General features: G+C 56.2%; 1 protein-coding gene across 3 annotated transcripts in view; it reads right to left on the reverse strand.

Annotated features, from left to right (window-relative positions):
• MINDY4 (MINDY lysine 48 deubiquitinase 4) overlaps window positions 1-12,513 on the reverse strand; it is a 116,977-nt gene that overhangs the window by 42,797 nt on the left and 61,667 nt on the right. For all 3 annotated transcript variants that reach the window (XR_004351555.1, XM_032644034.1, XM_032644035.1), the window contains exons 8-9: window positions 10,105-10,221; window positions 8,786-8,874 (exon numbers count right to left, since the gene is read on the reverse strand). Coding sequence is in view for 2 of the 3 variants with exons in the window: in XM_032644034.1 (XP_032499925.1) it covers window positions 8,786-8,874; window positions 10,105-10,221 (206 nt within the window). In the remaining variant the exon portion in view is untranslated. The remainder of the gene's footprint in view (window positions 1-8,785; window positions 8,875-10,104; window positions 10,222-12,513) is intronic.

The raw sequence follows: 12,513 nt of genomic DNA on the forward strand, positions 1-12,513 counted from the left end.
TGACAAAGCCCAGGGGACTGAGCCCGGAACTGCTGCCATCCCAGGCAGGGGCACCGCCCTGCCCCGCCCAGCCTTGGCCAGCCCCGATGCCCAAGCCCCTGGAGACAGCGGCTCACGCAAGCAGGTGCCCCGCGCTCCCCCAGCTGACAGGAGACCAGACCATGAGTGCTGAGGGGAAAGTAGCCTGACTTTCCGGTTACTTGGACATAGGGCACGGGGACGTGGGGAAGGGAGAATTCGGGATGACGCTGGGCTTCTGCTGAGTGCATGGTGGTGCCACCAACTGAAATGGGGAACACGGGGGGTGGGGATGGGGGAGGGGTGGCGTGGGCAGCTGGAGGTGCATGTGGGACGGTGGGGCGGGGACGGCGAGGTGGGGGACGCAGGTGGAGGTGCCCGTGAGACGACGGGACGGGGACGGGGGTGGGGCGCAGCTGGAGGTGCCCGTGGGATGCCCTGGTGAAGCTGTCGCTCTAAAAGCCCAGGAGAGCGGCTCGGGCTGAGTAGAGGCTTACGAAACAGCAGCGTGTGAGGGGTCCTCGGCACCCTGCATGGCTAAGATTTCCCAGAGAGAGGATGAGGAGGGCAGAGGCGGCAGCCAAGGCTGGAGCCTCGTGGAACTCCAGCGCGTGGGAGAGGCAGGGGAGGCAGGCGGGAAGGGCAGAGCTCGGAGACGGGCCGTTAGTCTTGGGAGCAAAAGGGCTGGAGAAGGACAGGCAGTCAGTGGTGTCAAAAATGGCAGAGAGGGGCTTCCCTGGTGGCGCAGTGGTTGAGAGTCCGCCTGCCGACGCAGGGGACACGAGTTCGTGCCCCGGTCCGGGAAGATCCCACGTGCCGCGGAGCGGCTGGGCCCGTGAGCCATGGCCGCTGAGCCTGCGCGTCCGGAGCCTGTGCTCCGCAACGGGAGAGGCCGCAACAGTGAGAGGCCCGCGAACCGCAAAAAAAAAAAAAAGGCAGAGAGACCTCTTACCATAAAAACGGCAACGAAGAGGCCAGGCCCTTAGTGCATGAAGTCCGTGAGAAAGACAGAAGAAGCAATAGTCACGTACAGACGCTCTTTCCGTCTCCAGGGCTCCACAGAGCTGTGCTTCTTGCCCACCCCTGGATTCTGGGAAGTTTTCTTAAATTCCTATCAAGGCAGGCTGAGTGTCTGAGTGTCTCACTACCTAACAAACAAAAGGGGCTTGACGCCAGGGCTCCCAGCAACGTAGAGGGAGCTTCCATGTTTTCAGTCACCAAGTACCCAAAGCTCTAGGCTGAGCTGTTGGGTGGGGAGCAGGTGAAAACTGGTGTTTGTCCTTCCTCTCCAGGATAGGAGAGGAGAACCCGGAGACCAGGACACAGGTCACCATGGTGGGCGGCATGTGGTCACGGCCCAGTCCGTGGGCCACAGAGCCAGCCGTCTGCACCTAGGCCGTTGTGGTCCAGTGACTTTAAAGTGGTAGGCAACGTGACATAGGGTCCCTCAGTTTCCCCATCCCTAGACTGGCTGGGGCAGTAGTACCTCCTTCATCGTGTTGGGAGCTTTAAATGAGATGATCTGTGTAAGGTCCGTGGCCCAGTGCCTGGCATGTGGAGAATGCTCAGTAAAGCGTACCCATTGCTGTTGTCTTTATGGAAACGTCAAGTGCCCACTTTGGCTGCGGCCAGAGAGTTCACAGGACGGTGAACTCCCTATATCTGATGTGAAAGTGACAACAAGCAGCTGACACCAGGCAATGCTTCTAACTCAATGAGACGCAGACTGCCTGGTACCGTCTGCAGCCTCAGGAAGCCTGCCTGCTCCTCTGGAAACAGCTACCACACCACCAGCAAACCGGGCACCTGAGATTCGGGAAGCACTGGCCCTGGGCCACTGTCAACTATGAAAACAAAGGTGAGGAAACATTGCTCTGGGATTCAGGAGAGGCTGCCAAGGACCAAGGAGGGCCTGGAAAGCAGGGCTCATCGGACAAAGGAGAAAGGATCCGGGTGCGGAGGCGAAGGCCAGCGAGGGCAAGGGGCTTCCCCAAGGCCTTGAGCCAGGAGTGGAACCCAGGCCCGACCACCGCACTTCTCCCAGTGCTACTGTTTTCTGGAAAGCTGTGTCTGGAGCTGACGCAGGGAAGAGCATGCTGGAGAAGACACAGGGAAGGATGGAGAGACTAAATGGAAGCCAATGAAAAGAATGAGAACTTCTGTGTAGAAACATGGAAGTTCAGAGGGTCTGTAAATTAGAGCCTGTGAGACCTGGAAGATAGGCCAGGCCCAGGAGCCAGATCTCTTGATAGCGTCGCAGGTGCAGGAAAGATGGGCTCAGAAGCAAAGGGATGCTGGTCCCCAACACCAGGAGCTCGAGGTGGCTGGTTCCACCTCGGCACGCTCTCCTTCTTCCCTCACTGCTGTTTCACTTTGTCCAGTTTTTACTAACTGTGTGACCTTGGGTGAATCATTTAGTCTCTGTGCCTCAGTTTCCCCCTTTTAAAAGGGGACAATAATAGTACCTCCTTCACAGGGTGGTTTTAATGATTAATGAAGTAATACGTGTGAAGGGCTTCTAACAGTGCCTGGCATGCGATAAGTACTTAGTATATGTTGGTTTTTAACATCTTACTTGTGGCTGCGCTGAGAAGCGTTCAGGCAAGCGTTACCCGCTTCAGTAAGTTAGTGTGGACCATAGTGAATGTTTGCAAGGTGACCTGGTAGCTCCGTCTGGAGGTGTTCCAGCACGGACATTCTAGACAGAGGATACAATCCAGGCATAACTTTGCCCCGCTCCTGCCCATGTCGAGGGATCTAGCTGGGGAGTGCCCTGGTCACACCTGTGCTGTAGGAGGAGACTGTGATGAGTATGTACAGTGAGGACAGGAGGGAGGGCAAGATGAAGCAGCAGTGCTGGTCAGGCCCTGGCCGTACAGCTCAGCTGAGGAGCAGGGCACCCCAGTCCTGGGCAGGGGATGGGCGTGGGTGCTCCGGAGGTGGGACTGACACGACTGGCGGTCACCTGGATGGGGGTGGGGCAGGAAACAAGCTCTGGGGATGACGGAGTCCACTACCGTGGGTTGTGATTCCAAGGAGATGAATGTCCAAAATGCAGACCCTGGGCCAGATGCCCCCAAGCATCATTCCAGCCCGGCCCTTCTGCCAGGTAACCGGCCACAGGGTATTCAGGGCTGGGGTGCGTGCGGATGACAAGAGGGAGGAGGGAGGCGCTGCAGTGAATCGCCCGCCTCCACCTTCACCAGGGTGACCAGGGTGGTCCTGCATGCACTCCATCAGTCACGCACGCGCTTATCCAACCCCTACCGCGAATCTAGCACCTGGCCGGGCTCTCGCACCAAGAGAAGTTTCTTTAAAAGAGTCTAATACCTCACAGAAGAAGTGCAGGATTTGTCTAAGGGTGGGCGATGGGCGTCAGGAAGTAATACATCCTGTGTTTGGCTTAATTACCCAAGTCTTTCAGATTAAAAAGATGTTTCTACCCTCATTAACTCAAAACAGGCTCACCAGTCCACCCTGACGTGCCCGCTAGTCTGAGCCTATAGAAGAATCAGAAGCTGGTGAGTGACTGCAGACCTTTCTGCCCCCTTTCGGGGTCAAACTCTGCCAGAGCTGGCCTGGGGACCACCAGACCTGGGTTCCAAGCCTGGCTCCGCTAATGGCTCCAGAGGGGCCTTGGGCAAGTGCCCCTCCTTCTCTGGGCCTCGACTTCCCCAGTTGAAAAGGGAAGTAGAGGCGAGAGGACAGCTCCCTTGCCTGTGGCGCTCCCCGAGCCCGCAGCGGAACGAGGTTCACCATCACTTCCCACGAGCCGAGCCGGCTGGCACAGCCCTCCTCAAGTGGAAAAACACCGAGCCCTGCCGCCCGGCTCTGCCGTCCCCAGTTGAGGAGAGGCCGGCTGCCGGCCGGATGGGATGAGTCTTAATGAAGCCAGACAGTCCTGCAGAAAAAACACCACCTCTGCCAAGAAGCCATTATTTCAGCATGATTTCCCTGGAGGCCGCAGTCACATCCTCGTGCGGCTTCGTAAACTACAGAGCCTAAAGAGCTGCACCTTGGTCACTGGGAGTCCATCTGGGTGGGTGTCCAGCCCTCGGGGGCTTCAAGCTCATGACACTCAGCCTCGTGCGGGGAGATGGCAAGCAGGGGGCCACGCCCGCCCAGGCCTGCAGACCCAGTGCAGGAAGGCCCACCGGTCCTGGTCCCGGAGCTCCCAAAGCGCCCAGCATTCAGCAGCTGCCGGTGCCGCCTCTGTGTGACATGAGGGCCGACGCAGTGCTCCTAGAGAGAACAGAGGGGCTTTCCTGCTTTCTTCTTCCTTTTTTTTTTTTTTTTTAAACCGGTTCATTTCTGAAATCTTAGAATTTCAGAGTCAAAAGGGAGTACTGAAGGCTCAAACCCAGCTCAGCACACCAGCCTGTGCAGCGACATCCATGACCCAAACAATCAATATTAAGATCGTACAAATGAATCAAGGAAACCAGGGGCGCCGGGCTGCGAGAGGTTCCCGCAGGGATGTCGAATGCCATCCTTTACTCACACGAGGCAGCAGGTCCCCAGGGGTTTGCCACATTACTCTTCTGTACTCTTCTCATTTTTTTTTTTTTCCCAAATTAGGAAAAATGGGGAGGTTCTGCCTAGAAGCCCTTCGTAAACTACAGAGCCTAAAGAGCTGCACCTTGGTCACTGAGAGTCCATCTGGGTGGGTGTCCAGCCCTCGGGTGTTTCAAGCCCATGACACTCAGCTTCCCGGCACCAGCCCCTCCTGGCCTCTCTGGCTCGCCTGGGGCTCAGAGTCTCTTCTAGGGCACAGTGTGGTGTGACAGACGTGCTTGGCTCTGCCCCGGAGGTCAGGTGTGAACCTGGACAAGCATCCTTCCCTCTCCGGGACTCAGTTTCCCCATATGTACCACAGCAGGCGATCTCAAGGTCCCACCCACTTGCACAGCCCTTGATTTACAAAGGATTTGGTTTGCATTTCCTTACTGAGTCAGACTTGGGCAGGACAGAGATTCACAAATGGAGAAAGTGAGGCCTTGCTGGCCCACAACTGTAATCCAGGTCTCTGGCTGGTCCAGTGCTCTCTTCAGCAACCGCCATCCTGGGACAAGCTAAGGACCACAGAGCTGGGCACTCCCCACAGCCTCAGCACGGGCACCTATAGGCTGCACCGACACCCACTTGGCAAGGACGACCTTCTGTGGCCTCCAACCTGTAGGCCTCACCTCAGCAAACGGCGACCAGACTCCGCTCTCACCTCCCCCCTCGGCTGCCAGCCCCAGGCCCCGGCCCCTCACTCCCCTGGCCTTTGCTTGACCCAAGTCCTGGCCTGAACCCAGGAGGACTCTCTCCTCTCACCCCCAGTCGGCCTCCAGCCCCGAGGCAGGCTCATGCCTCAGCAGAGCTAGGTCCACAGCAGCGGAAGCCAGAGGAGGAGACATAGGATGGGGGGTGTGGAGGCAGCCGGTACTCCTTGCCCACAGCCCATCACCACCGGGACCTCCCCCAGCTGGTGCCTCGGGGAGCCCGGTCTCCCTGAGTCCCCTGAGGCACTTTCAGCGAGAGCAGCCGGGTCACTGGGCCAAGCTCTCCGCCCCTCCCTCTCGGATGGGTGGGAAGGATGCCCACTATTGGGCCTGCTCGACCACCAGCACCAGCAGGAAGCCAGACCAGTACGCTCGGTCTGCATGGACAGCAGCTCTGGGTGCAGGGCCTGGGGCCGCAGGCGTGGAGGTGCCACAGGGGAGGGACTTACGAGGAGCACCCACGGTTGTGGGACTCCAAAGAGAGGTGAGGTCACTCTTCTGCAGCATGAACCCTTCCGCGCTTCCCGTGGGCGGGACCCTGCCTGGCCAGCAGGCCGAGCTCTCCCGGCTGCTCGGCACAGGCCTCCTCTGGCCCATCCAGGCAGCCTTCCCCCAGAGCGGGGCTCCTTCCCACCAGGCACACCCCACACATAGCTCCCAGCAGCCAGCAGCCCCTTCCAGTCTCCTCCCCTCCTGCCCCACCAGCCCGGCCTCCGAGGGCCTTCAATCTAGGCTGGCCCCAACTCTTCTTCCCACAGCTGGTACAGTTTTCTTTCTGCCCAGAGCCCGTCTTGGGCCCCCAGCCTGAACGGCTTTCCGCCTTCCAAGCCCTAGCTCCCCTCTCAGGTGTGGCGAGCAGAACTCTCTCCCGAGGACGTGCCTGGGGATCCAGAGGCTGTCACATCCCCTTAGTGGGACTGTAGGGCGGGCGACAAGGAGCCAAGCCTGCCTTGTGCCCTGGGCAGAAACGGCCCTTCCGGGAACCAACTTATACACCCCTCCCTGACTGCTGGGAAATGATCTACAACTTCCCCCAAGAAGTCCAAAGTCCACGTTCAAAAGCAGCTCTGAACGGACGTGGGGGCTGAAATGAATTATCAAACACCTCCCACGAGGGCCAAGGCCAAGGCTTGACCTGAGCAAGCCACTGGGCCCCAAGGGCCCTCTGGCAGCCTGGCCCGGGTCTCGCCCTGCCCCCTACACTCTGCCCTGGCCACTCCCTGCCCTCAGGCCTCTGCACATGTTGTTCTCCTTACTGGAATACTATCCCCTCCCTCCCAGTCAGTCTGGATAACTCATATGTTTGTCCCGTGCGTTCATTCAACAAAAGTTCTGAGGGCCTCTTCTGTGCACTAGGCCTGGGGCTGGATGCCAGGGACTGGCTACGGCCCAGGCAGCTTAGGAAGGCCCCTGTTCTCAGGGGGGCTTGTGTTCTGGCGCACAGACAATGGACAGGTAATGACTTGGATAAAGAGGGCATCCAATGGTGGGGGCCTTGCAGGCAGCGTCTGGGGAGGTCGGGGAAGGCGGCCCTGAGGCCATGGCCTCTGCGCGTGAGGAGCCAGGGAAGGAGGCCGAGGGATTTGCTGGGAAAGGAGAAATCGAGGGAGGAACAAGCCTGTGCGAGGGTGTGTGCGAAGCCAGTCAGGAGCCCTGCTCATCCTCCGGATCTCAGTAAGATTAAGATGTCACTCCTCCAGCAAGCCTGCCTGACCCTCTTCACGTCCGGGTGGGCCCTGAGCTCCCTGCACGTCCCCCTGGGACCTCCTGTTCATCTGGCTCTCATGTTCAGTCGTAGGTGCCATGAGGGCAAGGCCGCAGCTGCCTTGTTGAAGCCCGCACGCCCTCCAAGCGCCTATTAAGTCCTCCCCGCGCGCCCCTCTCCAGTGCAAGGAGGGAAGGTAGGAGTGGAGGTGCATATGTGCTCGGAGAGGGTCCCTGCGCCCTTAGAGGGCAGGCAGCCAGAGGTCCCTCGCTTAGCCAGTCCCAGCCAACCAGCCAGCCAGGAGCGTCCCTGACCATCGGACGCTCACTGTGTGGGCCGCACTTCGCTGGACTGGACTCCAGGGCAGGCACTGGGGAGGAGAACAGCACAAGGTCAGACCTTGCTGTGCAAATGTTGTGTCGCTGGGCTTCTGGCTGTAGTTCCGCTATGCTTATGGTTAGCATCTTTCAGCTTGAAACCAAGCGCCTTGACTGTTACTTTGTAAAGTAATTAGACAAATCATATTATCGGACAAATTCTGAAATGCCCAGCATGAAAAGCCACCTTCACTTGAATCCTGTCTAAGGCCACATCCTCTAAGCTGGTAAAATGTGTTTCGTTTTGTACAAGCTTGGCCCGGATGTCTGGGGAACTAGTGTCTTTCCCAGGAATTTGAACGTGAATAAATGGGGGATGGGCCTTGTTGTCTTTAAAAAAAAAAAAAAAAAAAAAAAAAAAAAGGCAAGCCCCTTGAATTCAAGTTCAGGAGTTGTCAAAACTAAGCTGTGATTTTCAAATCCGCTTAATCACAACTTTGGAGAAGAGAATGGAGGTATCTACTGGGCAGGAGGATGCTTCCAGGGAGCTGAAAATAGTTTCTTCCTTGATCTGGGTGCTGTATTCATGGGTGTGTGATTTGGCAATAATTCAGTAAGCAGAACATACGTGAGTTGTACCCTTCTTTGAGTTGTGTACTCTTCTGTATGTATATTAGATTTGAACTAAAAAAGAAAGGCAAGTGCCAGAAGTTCTGTAAATTTGAGGGTGACTCAGTGCCACTGGGCACATAGTTACTGCTTAAGGTAAGAGGGCTGCCTCCTCAAACCAGCCGAGCTGGCCCCAGCCTTGGGTAGCCCCTCGATAATCCTTCTACCTGAGCACCAACCGCAAGGTAGGATTATGGATTCCTCTCCATCCCTCAACCTCACAGAGCACTCGGGAGAACAGAGAATGCGTCTATTCCTCTCTGAATCACCGGTATCCGCACAGAGAGAATGTTCCAGAAATGTCTGTGGAGGCAGTAAGGATGAGAATGAAGGGCTGTGTGCAAACACTCAGCGTGTGAGGTGGAGACAGAATGGCCAAGGGGAGGAAACTGTATCCTGCAGGTCTGGCTGGACCGTGTGGAGATGGCTGTGAGCAGAGGTGGGGGAACGAGGGGAGGGAGGGGAGACCTGGGCTCAGTGGAGGGGTCAGCAGGCTGACCTGGGTGTAGATGGGATTTGGTGGTTGCTGTGCTCCACTCCTGAGGAGGGGGTGGCCTGAGTTTCAGTGCTGTTCCAACTGCCACTTCCCATGTGGCACAGGACTTAACAAGCCTCCCTGCTCTTAGAAACAAATGGCATGCAGGTCATTTAAACTGGTCAGCGCTGGCCCTGTTAGCCAGCCACCGTTTCCCCTTTCCAGAAGACGGGAAATATCAGGGAACAAACACACATTTCCTTGCTTATTTTTTCTGGACAGTGAGGAGAAGCCTTGGGAAGAGAAGCTATTGCCAGAATGAGCGCTGACTTACCGAGCACAGTCAGCTCCGCTATCTCCTTCAAACAGGAGTTTCTGTAGGACACAGCCTTGGACAGCTGCCAGAACCCCACAGGGACCACCCTGCAAAGAAGGACGCGCGTCAGTGCCTGTAAGAACGGACCCAGGGCAGGGCCACCTGTTCCTCCGGAACCAGCCTCCTCCAACAGGTTACAGAGCCTCAAACAGGGGTCTCCTGCGTGGTGACTACTTCTGTGAAGTGCTGACCCTGAGTCACAGAGAGGGGGTGACAGAGGCCCAGGTGCCCATCGCTAGAGGAAGGAGCAAAGTCTGTGGTGTGTGATGGGGGGAAAGTGACTCTTCACAACCCGTCAGCGGCTGTCACCACGGGTGTCCAGGCATCCAGAGACATGTTTCCGTGTCCACAGGCTGACGGTGTCAATTGTCTACCCAGCCTTCAAGGCCCATCCTAAAGGCCTCCTCCTCCAGGAAGGCTTCCCTGACCATCTCAGCCAGAAGCGAGCCCCTTGGGCAGCCTCCGCTTGTGTAAGCAGTCTTGTTCCCCGGCCAGTGGCCTGCCTCAGCACCTAGTAGGTGTGACTTGGAGGGAGAGGGCTCCTTGAGGAGCTCACCCCTGTAGGCATCAACAAGTACAAGGACTGTCAGAGCAGGGGCCGTGGGTGCCCTTGAACTCGGGGTGCAAGAAGATGTGCTGACTTGGCCAAGTTAGGGGCAGAAGTGGGTGGTCTTGGGGTTCTTCCTCAGGCAGTGTGGGGCAGGGGGAGGCTCCTGGGGCTTGAGAAACGGAACCGGGATAAGCTGCCGGATTTTACAGCTATCTTCTGGCCCTGAAAATGTGTGTCTTGGCAACTGTGTATAAGCCATGTTCAAATCCTGCCACAATCTACCTCCATTTCCCTGTCTTATATCATATCCTCCCCGCACACTTCTGGTCCTCACGCTTGGTACTTTTGCCCCTTCCTGCAGTCCCTGTATTTTCACACGGCCTCCCTTTGTTCATGCTGCCCTCTGCCTCCAGTATCCTTTCTCCAGCTCTACCTGCAAAATCGTCTCTCAGTACTCAGCTTAAGGACCCTCTCTGGTACCCCTGAGCGGACACAGGCCCCCTCCTGCTCCCTGTCCCCTCCGGCATCACGCACCCCTCACGGCAGCGGTCATGTTGCCCCGCTCTGCTCTGCCAGCCACACGTGAAGTTCCTGCCCTGGGTGACAACTCAGCAAATGAGGGGCTGGCGCAGGCAACACCCACAGGATTTACCAAACTGGGGGACGTGTGCCCCTGTCCATGATGGGCCCACAGCAGGGTCCCCGGGGGCACTTAAAAACAACCTGCCTTGTTCTGCACGATGCCGTATCTTAATGATGCTGAGTCGTTAAAGGAAAAATTCTGAAGTTTCCATTCTTCGTTGAAACAGCAAAAGCTGGAACCAAACAGAATGGTCTTTATGTCCTGTCAAAAGAAGAGAGAATTGTATCGGTTGTTTTAAAAGCAAACAACAGTACACTGCTGGGTGTTCGCATTCCCACGGGAGCTGGTCTTGAGTTCTAGCAGGGTAGTCTGTTTTCCAGCAGGGTAATCTGTTTTCTTTTTATTTTGCAAACCCATTCTTCTCATATTTGAGGACAGAGAAAATGGACCCTCAGGGTCTTACCTCTGGAGTATCTGTAAACCTTACCAGCCTGTGCTGACCCAGGCCAAAATCTTTTGAGCTTCCTTAGAAGTTCCTTGATACACAAAATTTTAGTTTTACAAAAGACCTGGGAGGTTCTTGACCGCACGTTATAATTACCTACAGAGCCCTGAACAATCCTGACACTCAGGCCCCGTGCCGGGCCAACTAAAGCAGAACCCCTGGGCGTCGGACGCTGGTATCTGTACTATTAAAAGCTCCCCAGGTGATTCCAACGTACAGCCAAGTTTGAGAACTGGTGCTCTGACAAACTGTGACCCATACGCCAAATCCGACCCTCCACTTGCTTTGTAAATAAAGTTTTATTGAAACACAGTAATGCCCACGTGTTTACATATTGTCTGTGTTTTCTTTTACATTACAATGGCAGAGCTGCGTGGATGCCACCGAGAGGCAAAAATACACTACGTAGTAGCCCTTTACAGAAAAAGTTTGCCAACCCCACACTGGTACAACCCCTTCCCACATGTAAGGATCTCCTCTGCAACATCACCCGAGAGTGGTCCCCCCATAAACTTGGCTTGAACACTCCAACCACCAAGTGAAGAGGGTTCCCACCACTTCCCAAGGCAGCCCCTCCATTTCTTCACAGCTCTGTGTTCTCAAAACTGCTGGCTGATACGGATCTCCCATCAACCCAAGCCTCACCCTCCAGAGCCCCAGAAAGTGCCAACCCCTCCCCACTGACCAGCCCGTGGATGGGAAAGCAGAGCCTCATCTCCACTTGCCCCTTCCCCACGCCGGCTGCCTCTTCTCTCTCCGCCATGATTCTACATCCGGGAGTATCTGAAGGGCCAGCACGTGGATTCTGTCACTACCCGCTCAGACCGTCTCTTTGCAGGTCATATCTTTCCTACAGACTCACGTTTCCCTCTAGAATCGGTTCTTTTTTTTCTTTTCACTAAGTACAAGGAAAATCTCTGTGACAGAGCGTCTGCCTACACGTCATCACATGTGGGCTAGTGGCACACAGGAGAGAGGGGTGGGTAAATTCATCTGTCAGGGCTTGGTTCCCCTTCTTGCACCAACTACGATCATCGATGTATTTGGACTGAGTTTCCCAAGGGCCTAGAAACGATAGGACCTTGAGTTTTCCGGCTGAAGCCCGTGTCTATTCTCTCAATCACAGAATGACAGCTCCCAGCTAGGCACAGTATGGTTGCCAGGTCACAGGGTTACGAGCCTGGAAACCTGGGTCCTGCTTGCTGTGGCTGTGAACACCACGTGTCCTGGGTCCTCCTTTCTCTGTGTGGGCCTCGGTTTTTTTCAGCTGCTTTTGGAGATGCTACTACTGCGTGGTCTTTAGAGGCCTCTGAGGACCCTTCACCAAATAGCGGTACCCACTGCAAAGAATCAGCCCTGTGGCTACAGACAACCAGAGCTCTTACTCCCAGGCCTGGGGCTACTTAGCTGTGTCTGACCCTCTCCCTGTGGTTTCAAAAGAAGGAAGGGAAAAGGAGGAGAAGGATGGGGAGGGACAAAACCTCTAGAAAAACCTTTGACTTTTCATCTGCGTGCCGAGTAAATACTTGGTAAGCAGGAAGAGAACAGGGTCAGCTGTGTCCCCAGGAGTTTTATTTTTCCCTCCTGGACCCCGGCTGAAAAGCCAGTGGAGGACAGCAGGGGCAGCATTCCATCCCGCAGGAACCACTGGCCACGGAGAAGGGCGAGGCCCTATGGCAGCAGAGATGGTGAGGAATCCAGGACATCCCCACAGAGGAGGCTGCTGAGGCCAGGAACCGGCTCCCGACGTCCTGTGACTCCAGGAGGTCACTGGTGTGAACCCAGGTGGTGCTGAGGAATCGGTAACACTTCCCTGTCCTTCCCTCACTGCAGCCCAGCCTGAGCCCAGCTCAGGGGACCAGTGCGGGAGCACAGTCAAGCTAATGAGGACAGTTATCCCGTTCCCGTCGCAACCCTGGAGTTACTGGTTGCGGACATGGTGAAGCAGAGCTCTGGACCAACAGAAAAGCTGGATTCCGGAATGTGTGAATGGGAGGAGGTTGTATCCTCACCTCTTGTCTCAGAGAAGGAGAGGGAGATGCCAGGAC

Source organism: Phocoena sinus, chromosome 9 (genome assembly GCF_008692025.1).
Source record: "Phocoena sinus isolate mPhoSin1 chromosome 9, mPhoSin1.pri, whole genome shotgun sequence".
In the NCBI taxonomy this organism is placed as follows: domain Eukaryota; kingdom Metazoa; phylum Chordata; class Mammalia; order Artiodactyla; family Phocoenidae; genus Phocoena; species Phocoena sinus.